This window comes from Lissotriton helveticus, chromosome 7 (genome assembly GCF_964261635.1).
Source record: "Lissotriton helveticus chromosome 7, aLisHel1.1, whole genome shotgun sequence".
Classification (NCBI taxonomy): Eukaryota; Metazoa; Chordata; class Amphibia; order Caudata; family Salamandridae; genus Lissotriton; species Lissotriton helveticus.
Window position 1 is genome coordinate 1,388,528,107 of NC_136068.1, and position 17,223 is coordinate 1,388,545,329.

Below are 17,223 nucleotides of genomic sequence, written 5' to 3' on the forward strand. Positions count from 1 at the left end.
AAACAACAAAATAGTGGCTCCATTCGCGCTCCGCCATTTTGCGCCGTCAGTTCCCAGACACATCACTTGACCGTCACTCTGAAGCATCTCCAACTATGCAGTGATAGGGCAAATTAAGCAGTCACATGTGTAATCTAGATACGGAAGGACAAACTCCAAGGAGGCAATCAGTGTCTATAAATCCTCGGCGGGAAGGCAGTTTAGGCAGGCTGTTTCATTCAAAAATCCTCCGAGGGTAGTCAGATCAGGCAGGCCCACCAATGTGCCATTTGGCATCCCTGTAAACTATGCCACAATGAACTTAACAGTACGTCCACTTCTGTAAAGTCATGGGGCAGAGATACCAAGAGGCTTGCATTAACACCCCCTGACAACCATTTAAACACAGATATTGTGCAAAGCACATGGGATTTCTACCGAGTGTATTGCAACCTGTCTACCTACTAGTTTTGCCCTGGAGGATTGTGCAGCCAGTTTATCATTGACAGTGAGAGACGAAGAGCACAATGGCGATACGGACTTTGAGTGATTGACCTATAAGCTGGATATCACGAACATTTAGTCTGTGAATTCACCACTGCAGGTAGGGACAGTTGTCTGCAAGGTGCAAGTCTGTCCAGGAATAAGTTGCATAAGCACTTGTGCATCGTATCAACACTTCCCGGCACAGTTGTACTTAAGCTGGACAGTAATAACTTTCAACAGGACTCTCCTTCTAATAGCAATAATACGAGCGCGTGTGCACAAGTTCGGGAGCTTTTACTGGGCCAGTACTATTTTTTCAAAACAACAGCCCCAGCGTGATAAGAAACTTGCAACACTTCTTTGCAGGACTTGCACACTTTAAATATGACGGTAACAACAGTTTCAGAGTAGGTTTGTAAATGTAAATGTAAATGTGCTGGATTTGTAGAGCGCACGGCTGCCCGTGAGCGTCCCGGCGCTTGCTTAGGGAACCCGTCCTGGTATTCCCCTGTGAGAAACCCCGGCAGGTGCATACGTCTCCCGCTTATCAAGCATACACACTGCAACTACAATCCAAAATACAACAGACATGCATAGGATGTGTAGACAGACCGTTCCCCACTTCAAAATAAAATTGCACGTACTCAATATAATTCACTTTGTAACAAACAAAAGCAATGCCGGGTTACAACAACCTAGAAAACGCCTAATTTCTCTATTGGATTACACATTAGCACCAAAGTGTTCATCCATGCAAATACCCCAGCTGGCTATGAGCCATTTGTTTCCCGCCTTCCGGCTGCACGAGTCGGTTCTAACTTCCGAGTGCAGACGCAAGCACGGAGGCACCATGGGACTGCCATAAGAGACACCCGGCCACAAAAGAGGGGGACGAGCGGATCTGAGGAGGATGGCTTGGATAGAGACTGGCAGTCACATTGCTGCACTATGCTAGATTTACATGCCACAACGTGAGGCAAGGCTGAGATTTGTCAGTTTTCCCCATTGTGGAAAGTGGGCATGGCAAGTGGGCAACAGCCGTCCGTCTAGGGGAAGATGGCAACAATGAACAATCCCCGGCCTTGGCTTCCTACAGATGTGCCCAAGTAAGATGCAATGTCCCAAAAAAAGGGCCTGCCGTGTCCGTGCCTACACCACATAGAAAGTGCTCCATGAGTGTGCTCTCCGAGGTGGACTGCTAATATCAGACAAGACTTTCAAGTAAGGTGCTTGGCTGCATTCCAGCTCCAAAATATAAATACATATATACAGTATTCAGTATTATTTTTCAATTCATCACAATAAATGTCTAAAGTAAAATACTGCGAGCAAGCTAAACATTGCTAGTTATCAGGCGCGCAACACCCATTGGGCTCAAGGGGCTTCAGCCCCCCCCGTCATTGTATCAGCCCGGGCTGAGACAGCTTCCTGGGCGCACACAGAGCCGCACCCGAGTACACATTTACTTGCTAACGAGGTTATATTGTGTTTTCAGCCCTCTTAGAGCCCCTGCATCTCCACTGTTACTATTGCTGGGAGAATCAGCCCCCCCCGAAATTTATAATAGCCACTCACCCCCCTCTACATGTGTCTCTGGTTGCGCCTCTGCTAGTTATACATTGTGAAACAAAAGGCTGTAGGAAGTCAGTTCACATACAAAATTTAAATAGCTTATAAATAAATACTACAAATATTTCATAATATATCGGGTTTTTCTAAAGCACTTTTTTTGTAATTCATAAGTGTGATGCAAACAAATATTTAAATAAGGGCAAAACAAATCAGAACACTCTACTTGGTGATAGGCAAATGAAAAATATTTGCAATAACTATTTCCAAACATTATTATTTGTATGCTATGTTGTTTTATCACTAAAACCACGTCACTTGGACATTTTGTGGCTATTTCAATGGAAAATGTGCTGATGATACATTCTTGCCCCTGCCCCAATGACAATGCTGTTAATGAACTAAGAGACAAGTCAGGGGTCAGGTGTATCCTATATGCAGCTACATTTGTATTATATATGGAGTTACTATTTTGTCTATTAAATCAAACAAAAGTATTTTTTGTACAGCAGACATGCTGAAATAACATATTTGAAGGTGCTAATATATAGGACTATGAAGACAAGGGCAGCTGAGTGAATTAAAATATTTGCCTAGAATCGCATTATTTGAAACCGGATTACAGGTCAAGTACATTACAGTTAGGTCGAACAGATTATTTAAGCCACTAGACCTGCAAGTCTGGTAATATTTTTATGATTTTTCGAGGCATGTATGGGGCCAGTTTCTTTCCTTGAACTAGGGCCGAGGACCCACTGGCTACATCACTCCTTTCTTGCTATTGCCTTGTGCCAGAATGGATATTATTTGGATGCAGCGTCACAGTTTGAACACCAATGCTCTAAAGTCAAGGCCAATACTTACAGGTGAAGAAGTATGGTTTGTAGTACACACATTACGGAGAGGGACATTGCACTTACACTTCACAAGAGTGATCTTAACATCATAACAATTTACTTACTTTGACACAAGCACTGCAGCTGCATCTCGAGCTTTATCGCTGACCACCAAGTATGACTAGGAGAGCAAAGAAACAGAATAAAAAACCTATTAAGCGCATGACAACGGTTACAGATATCCCTGGTGCTGTGGTTAATAAAAAATAAGTTTAAAAACAAACCTATTAAGCAATGAGGGCTTCACAAAATGCTGAAATAACTACAAAACCAGAAAAAGTAGTACTGTATCAGAATATATATATATATATATATATATATATATATATATATATATATATATATATATATATATATATATATATATATATATATATATCTCTCCACACTTTGGTTCACTGGTCCCCGGCCATTGAGCGCTCCTCGCGGGTGCGGGCACCTACGGCGGAACCACGCCGTTTAATAACATCACTCTCTCCCTCCAGTTAGAAAGGATAAATGGGCGCACTCCCTTCGAATTGCCACAATTTCATTTATTTTAAAGTTGCTTTGAGGCAAAAGAAAGCATTCGATCAACGCGTTTCGATGCTGCAAGCATCTTGGTCACGATCAACTTCCTGCATTTTTTCTAACCCATTTAAAGCATTCAAATGATTGTTACATCATTTCCTCTTTACATTCGCTGAGCATTGTGGTTTTTCATATTTTTGTTATATATACATATATTTTTTATAATTATTTTTTATAAAGTTTTTTTCTTTTTATATAAAGTTAGTCTCTTTGACAGTTTAGTTTTCAGTTCATCAGGAGAATAATAACACATTATTTCCCCAAAATTGTTCGTTCAACATGGGGTTTTCATTTTCCCATTCCATGCTTATTTCCCTCCAGTGGGATTAGGATTGGGATGGCTTGGCAGTTCGGGCTGGACTGTTTCCATGAGGCACAGGGTCAACACTGATATGCATATGGCCATGTCTGAACTGGGGTGGCTTGGTGAGCAAACTAATGATGGATTTAACCCATATCTGTGACTGGGGGTGAATGTTTTACCAATGTGCAACATTCTGTCCATCATCTTGTGTGTTTTGCTGTTCACCCTATGTGGGAAAGGTATGCCCAGACGTGGGTCCCTTGCTCACTAGGCCACTGGAGTCAAGCTATCCTGGCTGAAGACGGCTGATAGCCAGAAACCGGTCCTAGGATGCTTGATTCCGGTCCAGGGAAGACATGGCTTGGTAGTTCGGGCTGGACTGTTCCCATGAGGCACAGGGTCAAGACTGATTTGCATATGGCCATGTCTGAACTGGGTGGCTTGGTGAGCAAAATAACGATGGATTTAACCCAGATCTGTGACTGGGGGTGAATGTTTTGCCATTGTGCAATATTCCGTCCATCATCTTGTGTGTTTCGCTGTTCACCCTATGTGGGAAGGGTATGCCCAGACGTGGCTCCCTTGCTCACTAGGCCACTTGAGTCAAGCTATCCTGGCTGACGACAGCTGATAGCCAGCAACCGGTCCTAGGATGCTTGATTCCGGTCCAGGGAAGACATGGCTTAGCAGTTCGGGCTGGACTGTTCCCATGAGGCACAGGGTCAAGACTGATTTGCATATGGCCATTGTCAGGGACTGTCCGGGACTATGTGGGGAACACAGTCAGGGACTTGAACAAGGACTGGGAACTGGGTAGAAGACGTACACAGAAAGGAGGAGTACAGTGCTGCCCAGGATCATACAGGGAGTCAGAGGAGAAAAAGGGATCCAAAGGGGAAGCCAGTACAAGTGAACAAGATGGGTAAGACTCAGAAAGGAAGGGCACTCACAAGGCAATTTAGCATTCAGACTAACTACACCCAGGACGGACGTGCAAGACATATATATAATACAACATTAACAATAAAAGAGGGTGTGGGGTAAAGCACTCAGGAGCTCCACATGGTAAGACTGAAGCTCAGTAAGTTTCTTACCCGCAATTGCTGTTACAGATACTGACTGCAAATACCCACATGTAGGATATGCATGCAAAGTCAGGGTCTGTGGAGCTTATACCTATAGTGATGTTATAAATGTAACTCAAAGACAAAACTCACAGTGAACAAGAAACACCACCTAGGTAGTCAGCTGAGCCCACGGATCCTGGCGATCAAACAGGAACGCGCACGGCAGTAACAGCAAAGGGGTAGAACTAAGCACAATAAACAAGGAGCTAGCAAGGAGGAGTGCTTAACAGGAAAGGAAGGAAATGACAGGGCACACTTGGCAGAAAGCAGGTAACAAACATACAAGGTAACAGAAGTTAGACAGCAGAATAGAAAGGCAGCAAACTAGAACTGGAACCAAGGAAATGGGAAGCAAGGCAGGGACTGGAAACGGAAATACAGAAGGGGAGGCTACAAAGGTATACTAGAATAGTGCAGGTTAAGGAATCAAGAAAACAAAGTAGCATAGAAGGCAGTGCTGGGGCAGGAACAAGAAGTGAGCTAAGGCTCAGGAGTCAAGGCAGCACTGCAGACAGTGCTGGTTCAGGAACAGGGAACTACCAAAGCTTCAGGAGACAAGGTAGCACTGCAGGCAGTGCTAGTTCAGGAACAGGGAAATTACTAGAGCTCAGGAGTCAAGGTAGCACTGCATGCAATACTGGTTCAAGGAAACAGGACATAGCTACAGCTCAGGAAACAAGGAGTCAAGAGAGCACTGCAAGCAGTGCAAATCAGGAACAAGAAATAGCTAAGCCTAGGAACAAAGAATAACTATAGCTCAGGAACTCAGGAAACAAGGTAGCACTGCAGGCAGTGCCAATTCGGGTACAGGGAATAGCTATAGCTCAGGAACTCAGGAAACAAGGTAGCACTGCAAGCAGTGCTAATTCAGGAGAAGGGAAACTGCTGCAGTTCAGGAACAAGGAATACTAAGGCTATGGGGTCAGGGTAGCACTGCAGGCAGTGCGAATTCAGGAACAGGGTAAACAGCAGCAGGTCAGGAACAAGGCATAATTAAAGCTCAGGAAACACTGGAAACAAGAATAGCAAAAGCCCAGGGAACTCTGGAACCAAGGATTGGTCTCACCGGTAAACAGCTACAATGACCAACCTTTGCCTGAAGGGAGCTGGGGCCTAAAAGAGCTCACAGTAATCACATGCAGCTGGCGTGAGCAGGCTAGCAGCAGCCAGCCACAGGTGAGCTGAATTCCTCCACCCATCCTTGGCCTGCAGGGGTGGAGACAAAGCAGTGAGCAGGGAATTCTGGGTAATGGAGTTTCAGGCATGAGTAGGCTGGCTTTAAGTCTAAGCAGGCTGGCTTTCACGAAACCCGGCATGGATTGGGAATGGATGTCAATTCCCAAATGGCTGGAAGTCAAGATATGCATACAGGGGAGTGTCAGGAAGCATATTGGAACACTGGAGCGCCCCACAATTCGGCCCCCTGGTGGTGGCACGAGAGCACAGAGAGCGAATCGTGACAGCCATGTCTGAACTGGGGTGGCTTGGTGAGCAAAATAACAATGGATTTAACCCAGATCTGTGACTGGGGGTGAATGTTTTGCCATTGTGCAACATTCCATCCATCATCTTGTGTGTTTTGCTGTTCACATTATGTGGGAAGGGTATGCCCAGACGTGGGTCCCTTACTCACTAGGCCGCTGGAGTCAAGCTATCCTGGCTGAAGACGGCTGATAGCCAGAAACTGGTCCTAGGATGCTTGATTCTGGTCCAGGGAAGACATGGCTTGCAATTCGGTCTGGACTGTTCCCATGAGACACAGGGTCAAGACTGATTTGCATATGGCCATATCAGAACTGGGGTGGCTTGGTGAGCAAAATAACGATGGATTTAACCCAGATCTGTGACTGGGGGTGAATGTTTTGCCATTGTGCAACAGTCCGTCCATCATATTGTGTGTTTTGCTGTTCACCCTATGTGGGAAGGGTATGCTCAGACGTGGGTCCCTTGCTCACTAGGCCACTGGAGTCAAACTATCCTGGCTGAAGACGGCTGATAGCCAGACACTGGTCCTAGGATGCTTGATTCTGGTCCAGGGAAGACATGGCTTGCAGTTCGGTCTGGACTGTTCCCATGAGACACAGGTTCAAGACTGATTTGCATATGGCCATATCAGAACTGGGGTGGCTTGGTGAGCAAAATAACGATGGATTTAACCCAGATCTGTGACTGGGGGTGAATGTTTTGCCATTGTGCAACATTCTATCCATCATCTTGTGTGTTTTGCTGTTCACCCCTGATATACATAGCACGTGCCACCTGGCATACATGGGCACTCCTTGTACCACGGCTTCAGACATTCTCCGTGTCACCCCCGCCAATACCGCCGTAAGATCGGGCACTTCCATAAAATGTGAAAGAAGATACCCCGCTGATTGCACCCCCTCTGGCAATTTTCTGTGGGTATACGCCCCAGCCTGAACATTTGCGCACTGGTGGAGTAGGCCCTGTGTAAGATTAGCAATTGGACCAGTCTAAACCTAGCCCTGAGCACTACCTCTCAAGGGCTTTGTACCACCTCCACCCAATCGTCGTCCTCCAGCAGTCCAACATCGGATTCCCAAGTCTCCTGTAGTTTTACGAGGTGGTCTGGGGCATTATTAATAATCTTTCTATAGGTGCCCGATAGCACATTTTCCGGGATGGGATATAATAGTAACCTGTACTCCAGCGGGCTGCATTCGGGTATCTGCGTCCCCGCCTTAAGGTGCCTGCCTAGTACATGTTTCACCTGTAGGTACTTATAGTGTTCTGTATCTGCTAATTGATATTCTTTCTGTAGCTCCAAGAACGTGAGAATAGCCGGTCTCCGCCATACATCCACCAGGCGCACTATATCTATCAATTTCCACTTACCAAAACCCTGTAGCTTGCCCATTTCTTGAAGTCTATCACTTTCCCATAGGGGGGTTGTTCTGTCCGTCTATTGGCCCAACCCAAAAATCGATTAGCTTTAGTCCACACATCTACTACTATTTGTGTATGGGATGGCATATCTCCTTTTTTCCCCGGCCCTTTTATCCTCTAGCCCCCATGGCCCAGTGATCCACTCTATACGCCTGGTCATTCCTATCCGCAAATACCCATTTGTTGACTACCATTAAATGCGAGGCTCAGTATTACTTTTGTAGGTCGGGGATGGCCAGACCACCTTCATAGATTCCAGGTATCAGACAAGGGGTATTCTGCGCGACGAAGTATTCGTGGTAACAACATCATATTAAAGAGGACAGCTCTCCCCATAAGAGATATCGGCAGTTTCCTCCAGTGGGCAAAGTCACTACGCAAGCATTCTAGTTGTGGTTGTATATTCCTTGCCAGGAATCCTGCATCTGTTTTGGTTATTCGTATGCCCAAGTATTTAAAACTATCTTTGACCTGCCACCTATTGTCGGCACCAAGCATCGGAGGCGGTCCGTCCGATAGCATATACAGGAGTGACTTATCCCAGTTAATCTGGTTCCCGGAGTACCCCTCAAACAGTTTAAAAATCTGCAGTAGTCGGTTTATTCGGTTTATTGTAAACCGTGGTCTCGTCGCGTATAGAAGGACATCGTCTGCATATAGCGAGAACCTTTCTTCCCATTGCCCCCCCCCCCACGGATGCCAGCGATTACCGGATCCCCTCTCACCCAAACCGCCAGCGGCTCAAGCACCAATGCGAATAGAATCGGTGAGAGAGGGCACCCCAGTCGTGTGCCTTTATGAAGCGTAAAAGCACGGGACATTGCGCCATTGACTCGGACTCTAGCTAGTGGGTGCGTGTACAGCACCTGTACCCATGACTGAAACTGGGGGCCAAATCCAAACTGCTTTAGAGCCTCAAACAGGAAGTGCCATTCTATACTATCGAATACCATGCGGGCATCCAGGAACAGGAGCGCTGCCTCCACCCCTGAGTTGGTCTTTACTAGGTGCATCACCCCGTAGAGTCGACGAAGCCAGATTGGTCTGGGTGTATCAATGTCGTAATTGGAACTAGGAGTTGATTAACTAGTACCTTGGCCAGTATTTTTACTTCCATGTTTAACAAGGATATCGGACGGCACGAGGTACATTGATATGCCGGTTTGCCCGCCTTGGGGATTACTACAATAGTTGCTGTCCGCTGATCGACCGGTAAACAAACCCCGCTCCCTCGCCTCATTAAACATATTTAAGAGATAGGGGGATCAGAGCCATTCTTATTGCATCGTAACCTCCTGTATGGAATAATTTCCAAATGACCCATTTGGATGGAGTCGGTCGGAAATTATTCCAAACAGGAGTTCCGAATGGCGTACGATGGGCTAGGAGAGCCCGTCCGCCATTCTGAAGGTCTTCAATGATCCCTCGGCCGGTTCTCTTTGGCGAAGGGATTACGATGTTAGCTTCCCAATGCCTTTCTGTGGCAATCTTTCTAACACAGAAAGGGATTGGGAATCTATCTTTGGGGGCCCCCATGGGTGCAAGGCCGCCATGGCATGGTGCCCCCTGTTGATCCCTGCACCCCGTGGCAGGCACCTTGAGGTTCCTACCACGGGGTGCAGGGGTTCGGTCGCATCCTAATTCCTGAGCAGGAGCCGACGACTGGAGGTAATTCGGTTTCAGTTCCAGACTGATGCCGGACGGACTTGGGCCGGTCTGGCATCGTAATTGGCCCCTAAATGTGTGTTGACCTATAAAATGTGGTCTATACTTGTTTGTGTTCTTCACTGAATCAATCTTTATTTATGTAGAGGTTTTATAAATCGCTGGTTGCCATCTTGGTTTAACTTCAAAGTGCTTTTTTTACAGGGAACCCGAGTACTGCAACACAAAATAAGTTGGCATAAGATACCAGAAGGAATAGGCAACCACCATCACTCTTCATACTTTAAATGCATGTACTGTTGAGTGACGGGGACTCGGGCATATTTTTTTAAGAGTACAGTTTAAAGACGTTTTCCGAATCGGCAATAATTTGGTACAACCGGACTACCATGGCTACCAAGCTGCTTTTGCAACTTTTCATTCCGCTATGGTGCATATGTAAGGATACTTGCTATTTCTACTGACTATATTGTGAGGCACACTGACAGTATACCTTAGCCCAGCTCGCTCTTGTGTACATATGGAAGGTAGACAGGCTATAGTGGATGACTTAACACCTTCCTTTGGAGGATTTAGACTCACAATACATTCAGACTCTTGTCTAACCCAACTGCCTACAGGCACTACAGAGTACTATACTGCACCATACTGAACTTTAGAACAGATTTTTTTTCTGTGTTTGAACTTAACTGGAATACGTTTTCTGGATGAAATGAAGGTTTGCTTTTATTGGATGGCACACTTAACTAAGTGGAAATAAAGGATGAGTAAATGCAAATAACTACCATCTATTTTCCGTTAACAATATTCAAGATTAGCTGGGCCTATTTACGTTGTGTTAGACCTGTCAGTCTTAGAGTGGTCTTCCCCCCAACTTTTTGCCTTCCTACTCCACTGTTTCTGATCTTGTTTTTGCTTGCATTAGGACTCTGAGCTCTTTACCCCTGCTAACCAGGGCTACATTTACTGTGCTCTCTACTCTAAACATAGTAATATTGGCTAATACTCAATTGGCATATTTAATTTACTTATATGCCCCTGGTAAAGGGGGACTATGTGTACCCAGCGTCCGTATATTAAATGCTACCAGTGGGCATGCAGCATGGATTTTGCCACTCACTTAAGTAGCCCTTCAAACATACCTTAAGCCTACTACTCCATAGCCTGTATGTGTAGTTTAATCTGCCATTTCGGCCTGGCAACATAAACCTTTGGCCAGGCCTAAGCCATACTTTTTAATACATATAAGTCACCCTAGGGCAGAGCCCAGACGGCAACATGCAATGTATTAAAAAAGTAGGACATGTACTCCCATGTTTTACAAGTCCTGGTACTGAAACTCTTAAATGTGTTGATCGCTACTGCAAGGCCTACCTCGCCAATAGGATAACATTGTAGTGGCCTTGTTACATTTTATTACTGTAATTTCTAAATGGGAAGAGATAATCTGTTCAAGTTTGGTGCCTCTGGAATACTATTTTAAAATCCTAACTTATGGGGAAGTTGGACTTTAAATTACAATTCGGAAAATTACACTTTTAGAAAGTTGTCATTTTTTGTTTCAGCCATTTTGTGCCTGCAGCCTGCCTCTGGTTACATTACTGGGTGTAGTTGGTAGGTGGGCTTAGTGTATTCCTCCTAGACAGCCTCACACAATGGGAGCTTAGGTGTGAGTAGTAGCGCCATCACTGACAGGATGAAACAGAGAGGAGTTGGGTCAAACCCCACTTAGGCTGTGTCACACAAAGTGACTAACGACCCTGCATTGTCACTTGAACCAGTTTGCGGGAAGGGCATCTGTGTACATCACAGCCACTGTCTAGAATCTGCTCCCAGCTTCCAGAACCAAGGCACCAGTGTATAAAAGAAGTACCTCAGACACCAACGCTTCAGTTCACTTCTGGACCTGTGGATACTTTGCCAGGAAGAAGGACTGCCACTCTGCTGTGCTGACCTGCTGCCCTCTTGTCTAGGTGAGAAGGACTGGACCAGCATCTCTTGAACCCAGAGTGACTCCAAGGGCTAGTTGGATGGTCTCAGTGGCATAACAGGCTTTCAACAACCTAGCATCTGTAAGTATACCCTACCTCAATCCTGGACCCTTGGAAGTGGGCCTAAGGTGCTTGCCAACCCCTGTAGGTCCAGTAGTACCAATGCATCTCTCTGCTGAGCGGTGCATCCCCGAGCATAACTGACACATCTCCTCTGCTGAGCACGTATTCCAGAGAAGAAGCATTGCAGCTGCGGCGTGGATTGAACTGGTCACAAAGATCTGCATCACCTCCGCAGTCCTCAGAATCGAGACATCAACCCATGTAGCGCGGCGCATCCAACGCACAGGCCCACGCATCCTTTGGCGACGGCCACCTAGACGACAACACCAGACTCTGCATCGCAGTTCCTCAGAACAAACACCTCGCCCCGACTGCGCACCCCATCCCGACACCAGAATTCACATCGCAAGGCCCGTCTACAAGATCTTTGACGACTACGCAACAGGACCTCACACCACAGCCATGCCGCATCTCAGAACAGACACATTGCTTCCACTGTCAGACGCATCTTCGACTTGGATCCTGACAACGCTCTGCAACAGGATTTAAGGTACTTGGTTCAGCTGGCCTAACTGGGTCGCTGACTCCAGGGCATGCTCTATTGCAGTGGGCCTGAACTTGTGACTTTGTATCAGTACAGCACGGCCAGATATCCACAGTTGGTGCTTTGTGCCTTTCGAGCTATGTTCTCTACAAACTTTAAAATTCAAAAACTCTGGTTCTACTGTTTGGATTTTTACCATTTTGATCTGGTTTTATTATTTATTAAAAATCACCCTATTCTTCTAAATTCAGTTGTGGGCTTCTTTGAGCTGGGTTTTCACGGTTTTATTTATTTATTTATTTATGTTCTTCTATAGCGCAGGAATCGACCCAGGAGGGTATCTCCGCGCTTATGATCTTCCAAGATGCCAGATCAGAATCACAGTCATAGAGAGCCCTGGATCTTACACAGCCGGAAACAGATTAGTCTTCAGGGATTTCTTGAAGGCATAAATGTTAGTAATTTGTCTTAAAATGAGGGGCAAAGTGTTCCACAGAGTGGGGCCCTTATGGGACAGGGCACGACCCCCTTGTCTTGCCTTCTTAATACGAGGGACCTGCAGCAATAATTGGTTGCTAGAGCGCAATGAACGGGTCGGAATATACAGCCGGAATAATTCAGCCAGATATTTAGGGCCAGATCCATGAAGACATCTGTGGATTACACAACACACTTTAAACTCAATTCGCTGGCGGATAGGCAGCCAATGGAGTTTATGCAGAAGAGGGCATGAAGAGGACCTGGGGGGAGCGTCAAGAATTAATCTGGCCGCAGTATTCTGGACCACCTGCAGACGGCTCAGTTGTTCCTCGTTGGCAGATAGGAGTAGTCCATTGCAGTAATCCAATCTACTGACGACCAGTGTCTGAACCAGCGTTTTCCTGTAGCAGTCATCCAGGAACGGGAACACACGCCTCAGGAGCCCAATGGTCCTGAAACAGGTTCCCGCCACCCGATTCACATGTTCCTTTAGTAGTAACGCCTGGTCAAGCCGTACCCCCAGGTTTTTTACTATCTGCTTAGGGCAAGGAGCAGATCCTAGATCCAGGGGCCACCACTCAGGCGACCACAAGAGGGGGGCTTCTCCAAAAAGCAAGACCTCCGTCTTGCTCACATTGCATTGTAGGCAATTGGAGGCCATCCAATCAGATACTGCTCTCATACCGGTGGCAAATGCATGTTTGATTGCCGGTGTCAGGGTATGGAAGGGGAACAAAAGCTGAGTATCGTCAGCATACGATACTGGAGTGAACCCATATTTTCTCACAATATCCGCCAAGGGGTCCAGATACACATTGAGAAAGTGTGGGGCTTAGGCATGAGCCCTGTGGGACCCCCTTAGTGAGCTCCCTAGAGGTCGATTGATGGGAGCCCAACCTGACGGTTTGTGATCGGCCCGAGAGAAAGCTCTTAAGCCAGGCCAGAGCCGAGCCACCTATCCCCACCTTCCGCAGACGACTGAGAAGAATATCATGTGAAACCGTGTCAAAGGCACCGGACAAATCCAACAGCACCAAGATCATGGAGCCCCCTCTATCCTGTGCCATCCTGATGGTATTGGTCACGGAGAAGAGGGCCGACTCGGTGCTGTGGTTAGGTCTGAACCCAGATTGAGAATGGTCCAGACCACCCGCTGCCTTGATAAACTTAGACAGAAGGTTATTCACATGTTTCTCGGTCATCTTGCTGATATGAGGAAGTAGGGAGATAGGACGGAGGTTGGATAGGTCTGACCATGGCAGGGCTGCGTTCTTTCGAATAGGGTTCACTACCGCTCTCTTCCATTCACCTGGCACATGTCCTTCCCTAAGAGAGAGATTGATCACAGTTTGAATTCCAGGTAGGAGCAGATTCCCTAGAGAGCCCACCATCTTTGCTGGCAGAAGATCTAGAGGAGATCCTGTTTTAATTTGACTGGCCAGGGAGGTAGCATCGGGAAAATTAATCTCTGGAAATGTGGTAAGTAGAATATTAGCACACGCAGATGGCGGAGGTGAAATAGGTAATGTAAGGGAGGAACTGATGGTACTACTCCCACCAATCCCTGACTGCGTGATTTTCTCATAGATAAGCTCTATTTTATTCTCGAAGAATTGCGATATTTCATCACACAGGGCTTGAGAGAAGTCATCTGGACTCTCGCAGGCCACCGGTTTTATAGAGGACTGTAGGATCTTATAGAGTTCTCTGGAAGAGTTGCCTGCTTCAGCCAATTGTGATCCAAGATAGCTCCTCCTGGCCATCTTTAAGTTTTTGTGATAGTAGGCCAGGGCATCAGTATACTCTTTCTTACTAGCTTCCATGTGTGATTTCCTCCAAGCTTTTTCGAGCTTTCTACACTTCTGCTTCTCCCCTCTAAGTTCTTCAGTATACCATATCTCGTGTTTGGATACTGGATGCGGTTTGTATAGCTTCAGTGGCGCCAACAGATCCACTGCTTCTAGGAGAGCTTTATTGTACTTGGTTAAGCGGACTCAACATTATCTATCTCTGTGAAGATGGGTTCCTTCCAGACTCTCTGTAGTTCATCTGGTGTTACTTTGTGCCACGATCTCCGCAAAATAGCGGTGAGAGACTTTTGATGTGGTATAGCAAGACCGCAGAAAAAGAATTCAACCATATGATGGTCAGACCAGCTCACTTGAGACGTTGACCAATATTTAATTTTTGAGCAATTGGTGAAAATTAGGTCCAAAGTATGTCCTCCGATGTGTGTGGGACCCTTATTTTGGATCTCTAACCCTAATATTGTAAGATCTGAGCGTAATAATGCAGTATCGGGGTGACTAGGGAGGTCTGCATGAACATTAAAATCTCCAAGGAGAATAAAATCTTCTTTGGCTTTTAAATATGGAGCCAGAAATTCCACTAGGGAAAGTGAGAAGCCTGGACTAGACCCCGGGGGACGGTACACTAACGCCCCCTTCCAGTGAGTTCTGGGGGTGGAATTGATCTTAAAGACCATAATTTCCATCATGGGACAACTTCTTTGTTCTAGCAGAGAGATCTTCAAACCCTCTTCTCTATATATTATAGCAATACCTCCCCCGGGTTTGAAGTGATGCAAAAATACTTTACAGATAGCCTCTGAGTGAAGCCTGACTGCTCTGTGCCAAGCTACCACGGGAGTGAGCACAGGTTAATTGGGGTTTGCTTGTGCCTCATTCCAACAAGTATTGTGGTTGCTGTTTGACCAGGGCTCACACCCAGGTCAACCAACAACCCAATTTCTTACATGTTGTATATATGTTGTGAACTACTACTCCTAGACTGTAATCTGAACCTTCTTGTAGGTGGAGTTAACGATACCTGAAGACAGCAGAGTATCCGATTAGCTCTAACCCATCTGCTAACCAAGTAAATACTTAACACGTGAGGTGTTAGGTACAGAAAGTTACTCTAGGTAAATATCTCTTCTCCTTTGTTGTGCGATACCGCTCTGCCTGGAGGGTCCAGGGCATTCCACAGTTTGAGCACCAGACTCCCAAAGTCCATCTGCTATGATTTAGACATGTAAATGGGCTTTCTGTGTGTAGTGAGGCTAAAAGAATGTTGGGAAGCAATGATGACTGGTGTGTTGAGCCTTTGTTCTTGTTGGCTTTGTGGATAATGCATAGTGACTTGAATTTTATATTGGTATTCATTTGAAACCAGTGTAGTGCTTTCAGTATGGTTTGCCATAATCAAACTGACATATGCTCAGGCACATCTTGGCAGCCGGGGTTTGGAATCATTGAAGAGGGTCTTAAAGTAATCCAATCCAATCCAATCCAAAAATTCTTTATTTCGGTCATATAGACCATAAAAGAGACAATAAAAGACAGCACATACATTAAAATACACATCATAATTAAGAAATTTACAATTTATAAAATGCTCCATCCCGGCAAAGGAGTAATTAAAACACTAAAAGTTCAAGAGGGTTCAGCAGATCCTTTTTTTTCCTGATCAGCCATATAGCCATGAGAAATTTTGAGACAGCAAACACGATGTGACCCAGGGTACTAGTTTTCAAAATCCTGTATGCATGTGCATACTCTCTGAACCCTAGGTTTTTACAAAGGGGTGCTATCCAGCGTTTCCTAGGCCTTTGATAGGCGGGGCACACAAATAAGATATGAAGATCATCTTCCAAGTGGGTTTTACAGCAAGGGCAAAATTTATCGGCCGTATTGGACCACTTGGATGTGAAGGTTTTAGTAGGCAGTGTGCCAAGCCTCCACTGAACAAAAAGTTTTCTGGCCAGGATGGGAAAAATAAAATCCATAAAAGGTTCAAAAGTGTATGAATTTTTGGATTCTAAAAATCGCAGAGTAAGGGTGCCACTGTGTTGCGCATTTACCAAAAGTGCAAGTGACCTGTCCTTGAAAATTTTTGACAGGGCTTTACGCGAGATTGCTTGACAACCTCGCGCTGGGTCCTCCCAAAGGTCACGGAGATTCATTGAAGTCAATTCATTTTTGACAGAGACAAGCCAAGGAATTTTTCCACCACAATTAAGACTCATGACATGGGTGAGGTCCTCCCTATAATGGTGCAGTTCGTTCGTGGACCAGAGCCTGTGCCAAAACTTCACTGGTTTGGACACAAGCTCCTCTGCAATAGGGGGTAGCCCCAGGTCCATTCTCAAGGGTAGAAGTGGCGTTGCACGCGGAAGAGTCAATAAACGCCTTAGGAAGCTGTTTTCAACTGTAGACAAATCCCTCGCCGCTTTATGCCCCCAAAGTTCACAGCCATAAATGGCCGCTGCCTTGGCCTGGGACCTATAGGTTTCGAGGGCCGGGCTCACAGGCTTAAAGGACGAAGAATTGGCCACCTTCAGAATTGCACCAGACAGTTGAGACAGTTTTACCCTTGAGCGTGCTATCTGGTGGTCCCAAGATAAGTGTTCCTGTAATGTTACCCCCAAATATATGAAGGTGGACACCCTCTCGAGGCTGGCCGTCCCCAGGGTAGGATTAGGTCTTGTTTTGGTGGGTGGGTTAAAAATCATATACTTTGTCTTCTCTGTGTTTATCTCCAACCCGTGCTGAGCACAAAAAAGTCCAAATCCATCCAGGATCCTCTGAATCCCCATGGGGGATTTGGAAAGAAGGAGGGTATCATCGGCAAACATAATTGC

The 17,223-nt window shown here is 45.9% G+C and overlaps 1 protein-coding gene across 2 annotated transcripts in view; it reads right to left on the reverse strand.

Moving 5' to 3' along the window:
- Positions 1-17,223, reverse strand: part of TBCD (tubulin folding cofactor D) — a 2,437,462-nt gene that overhangs the window by 2,170,556 nt on the left and 249,683 nt on the right. For both annotated transcript variants that reach the window (XM_078654702.1, XM_078654703.1), the window contains exon 7: positions 2,996-3,051. In XM_078654702.1, coding sequence (XP_078510828.1) covers positions 2,996-3,051 — 56 coding nt within the window. The remainder of the gene's footprint in view (positions 1-2,995; positions 3,052-17,223) is intronic.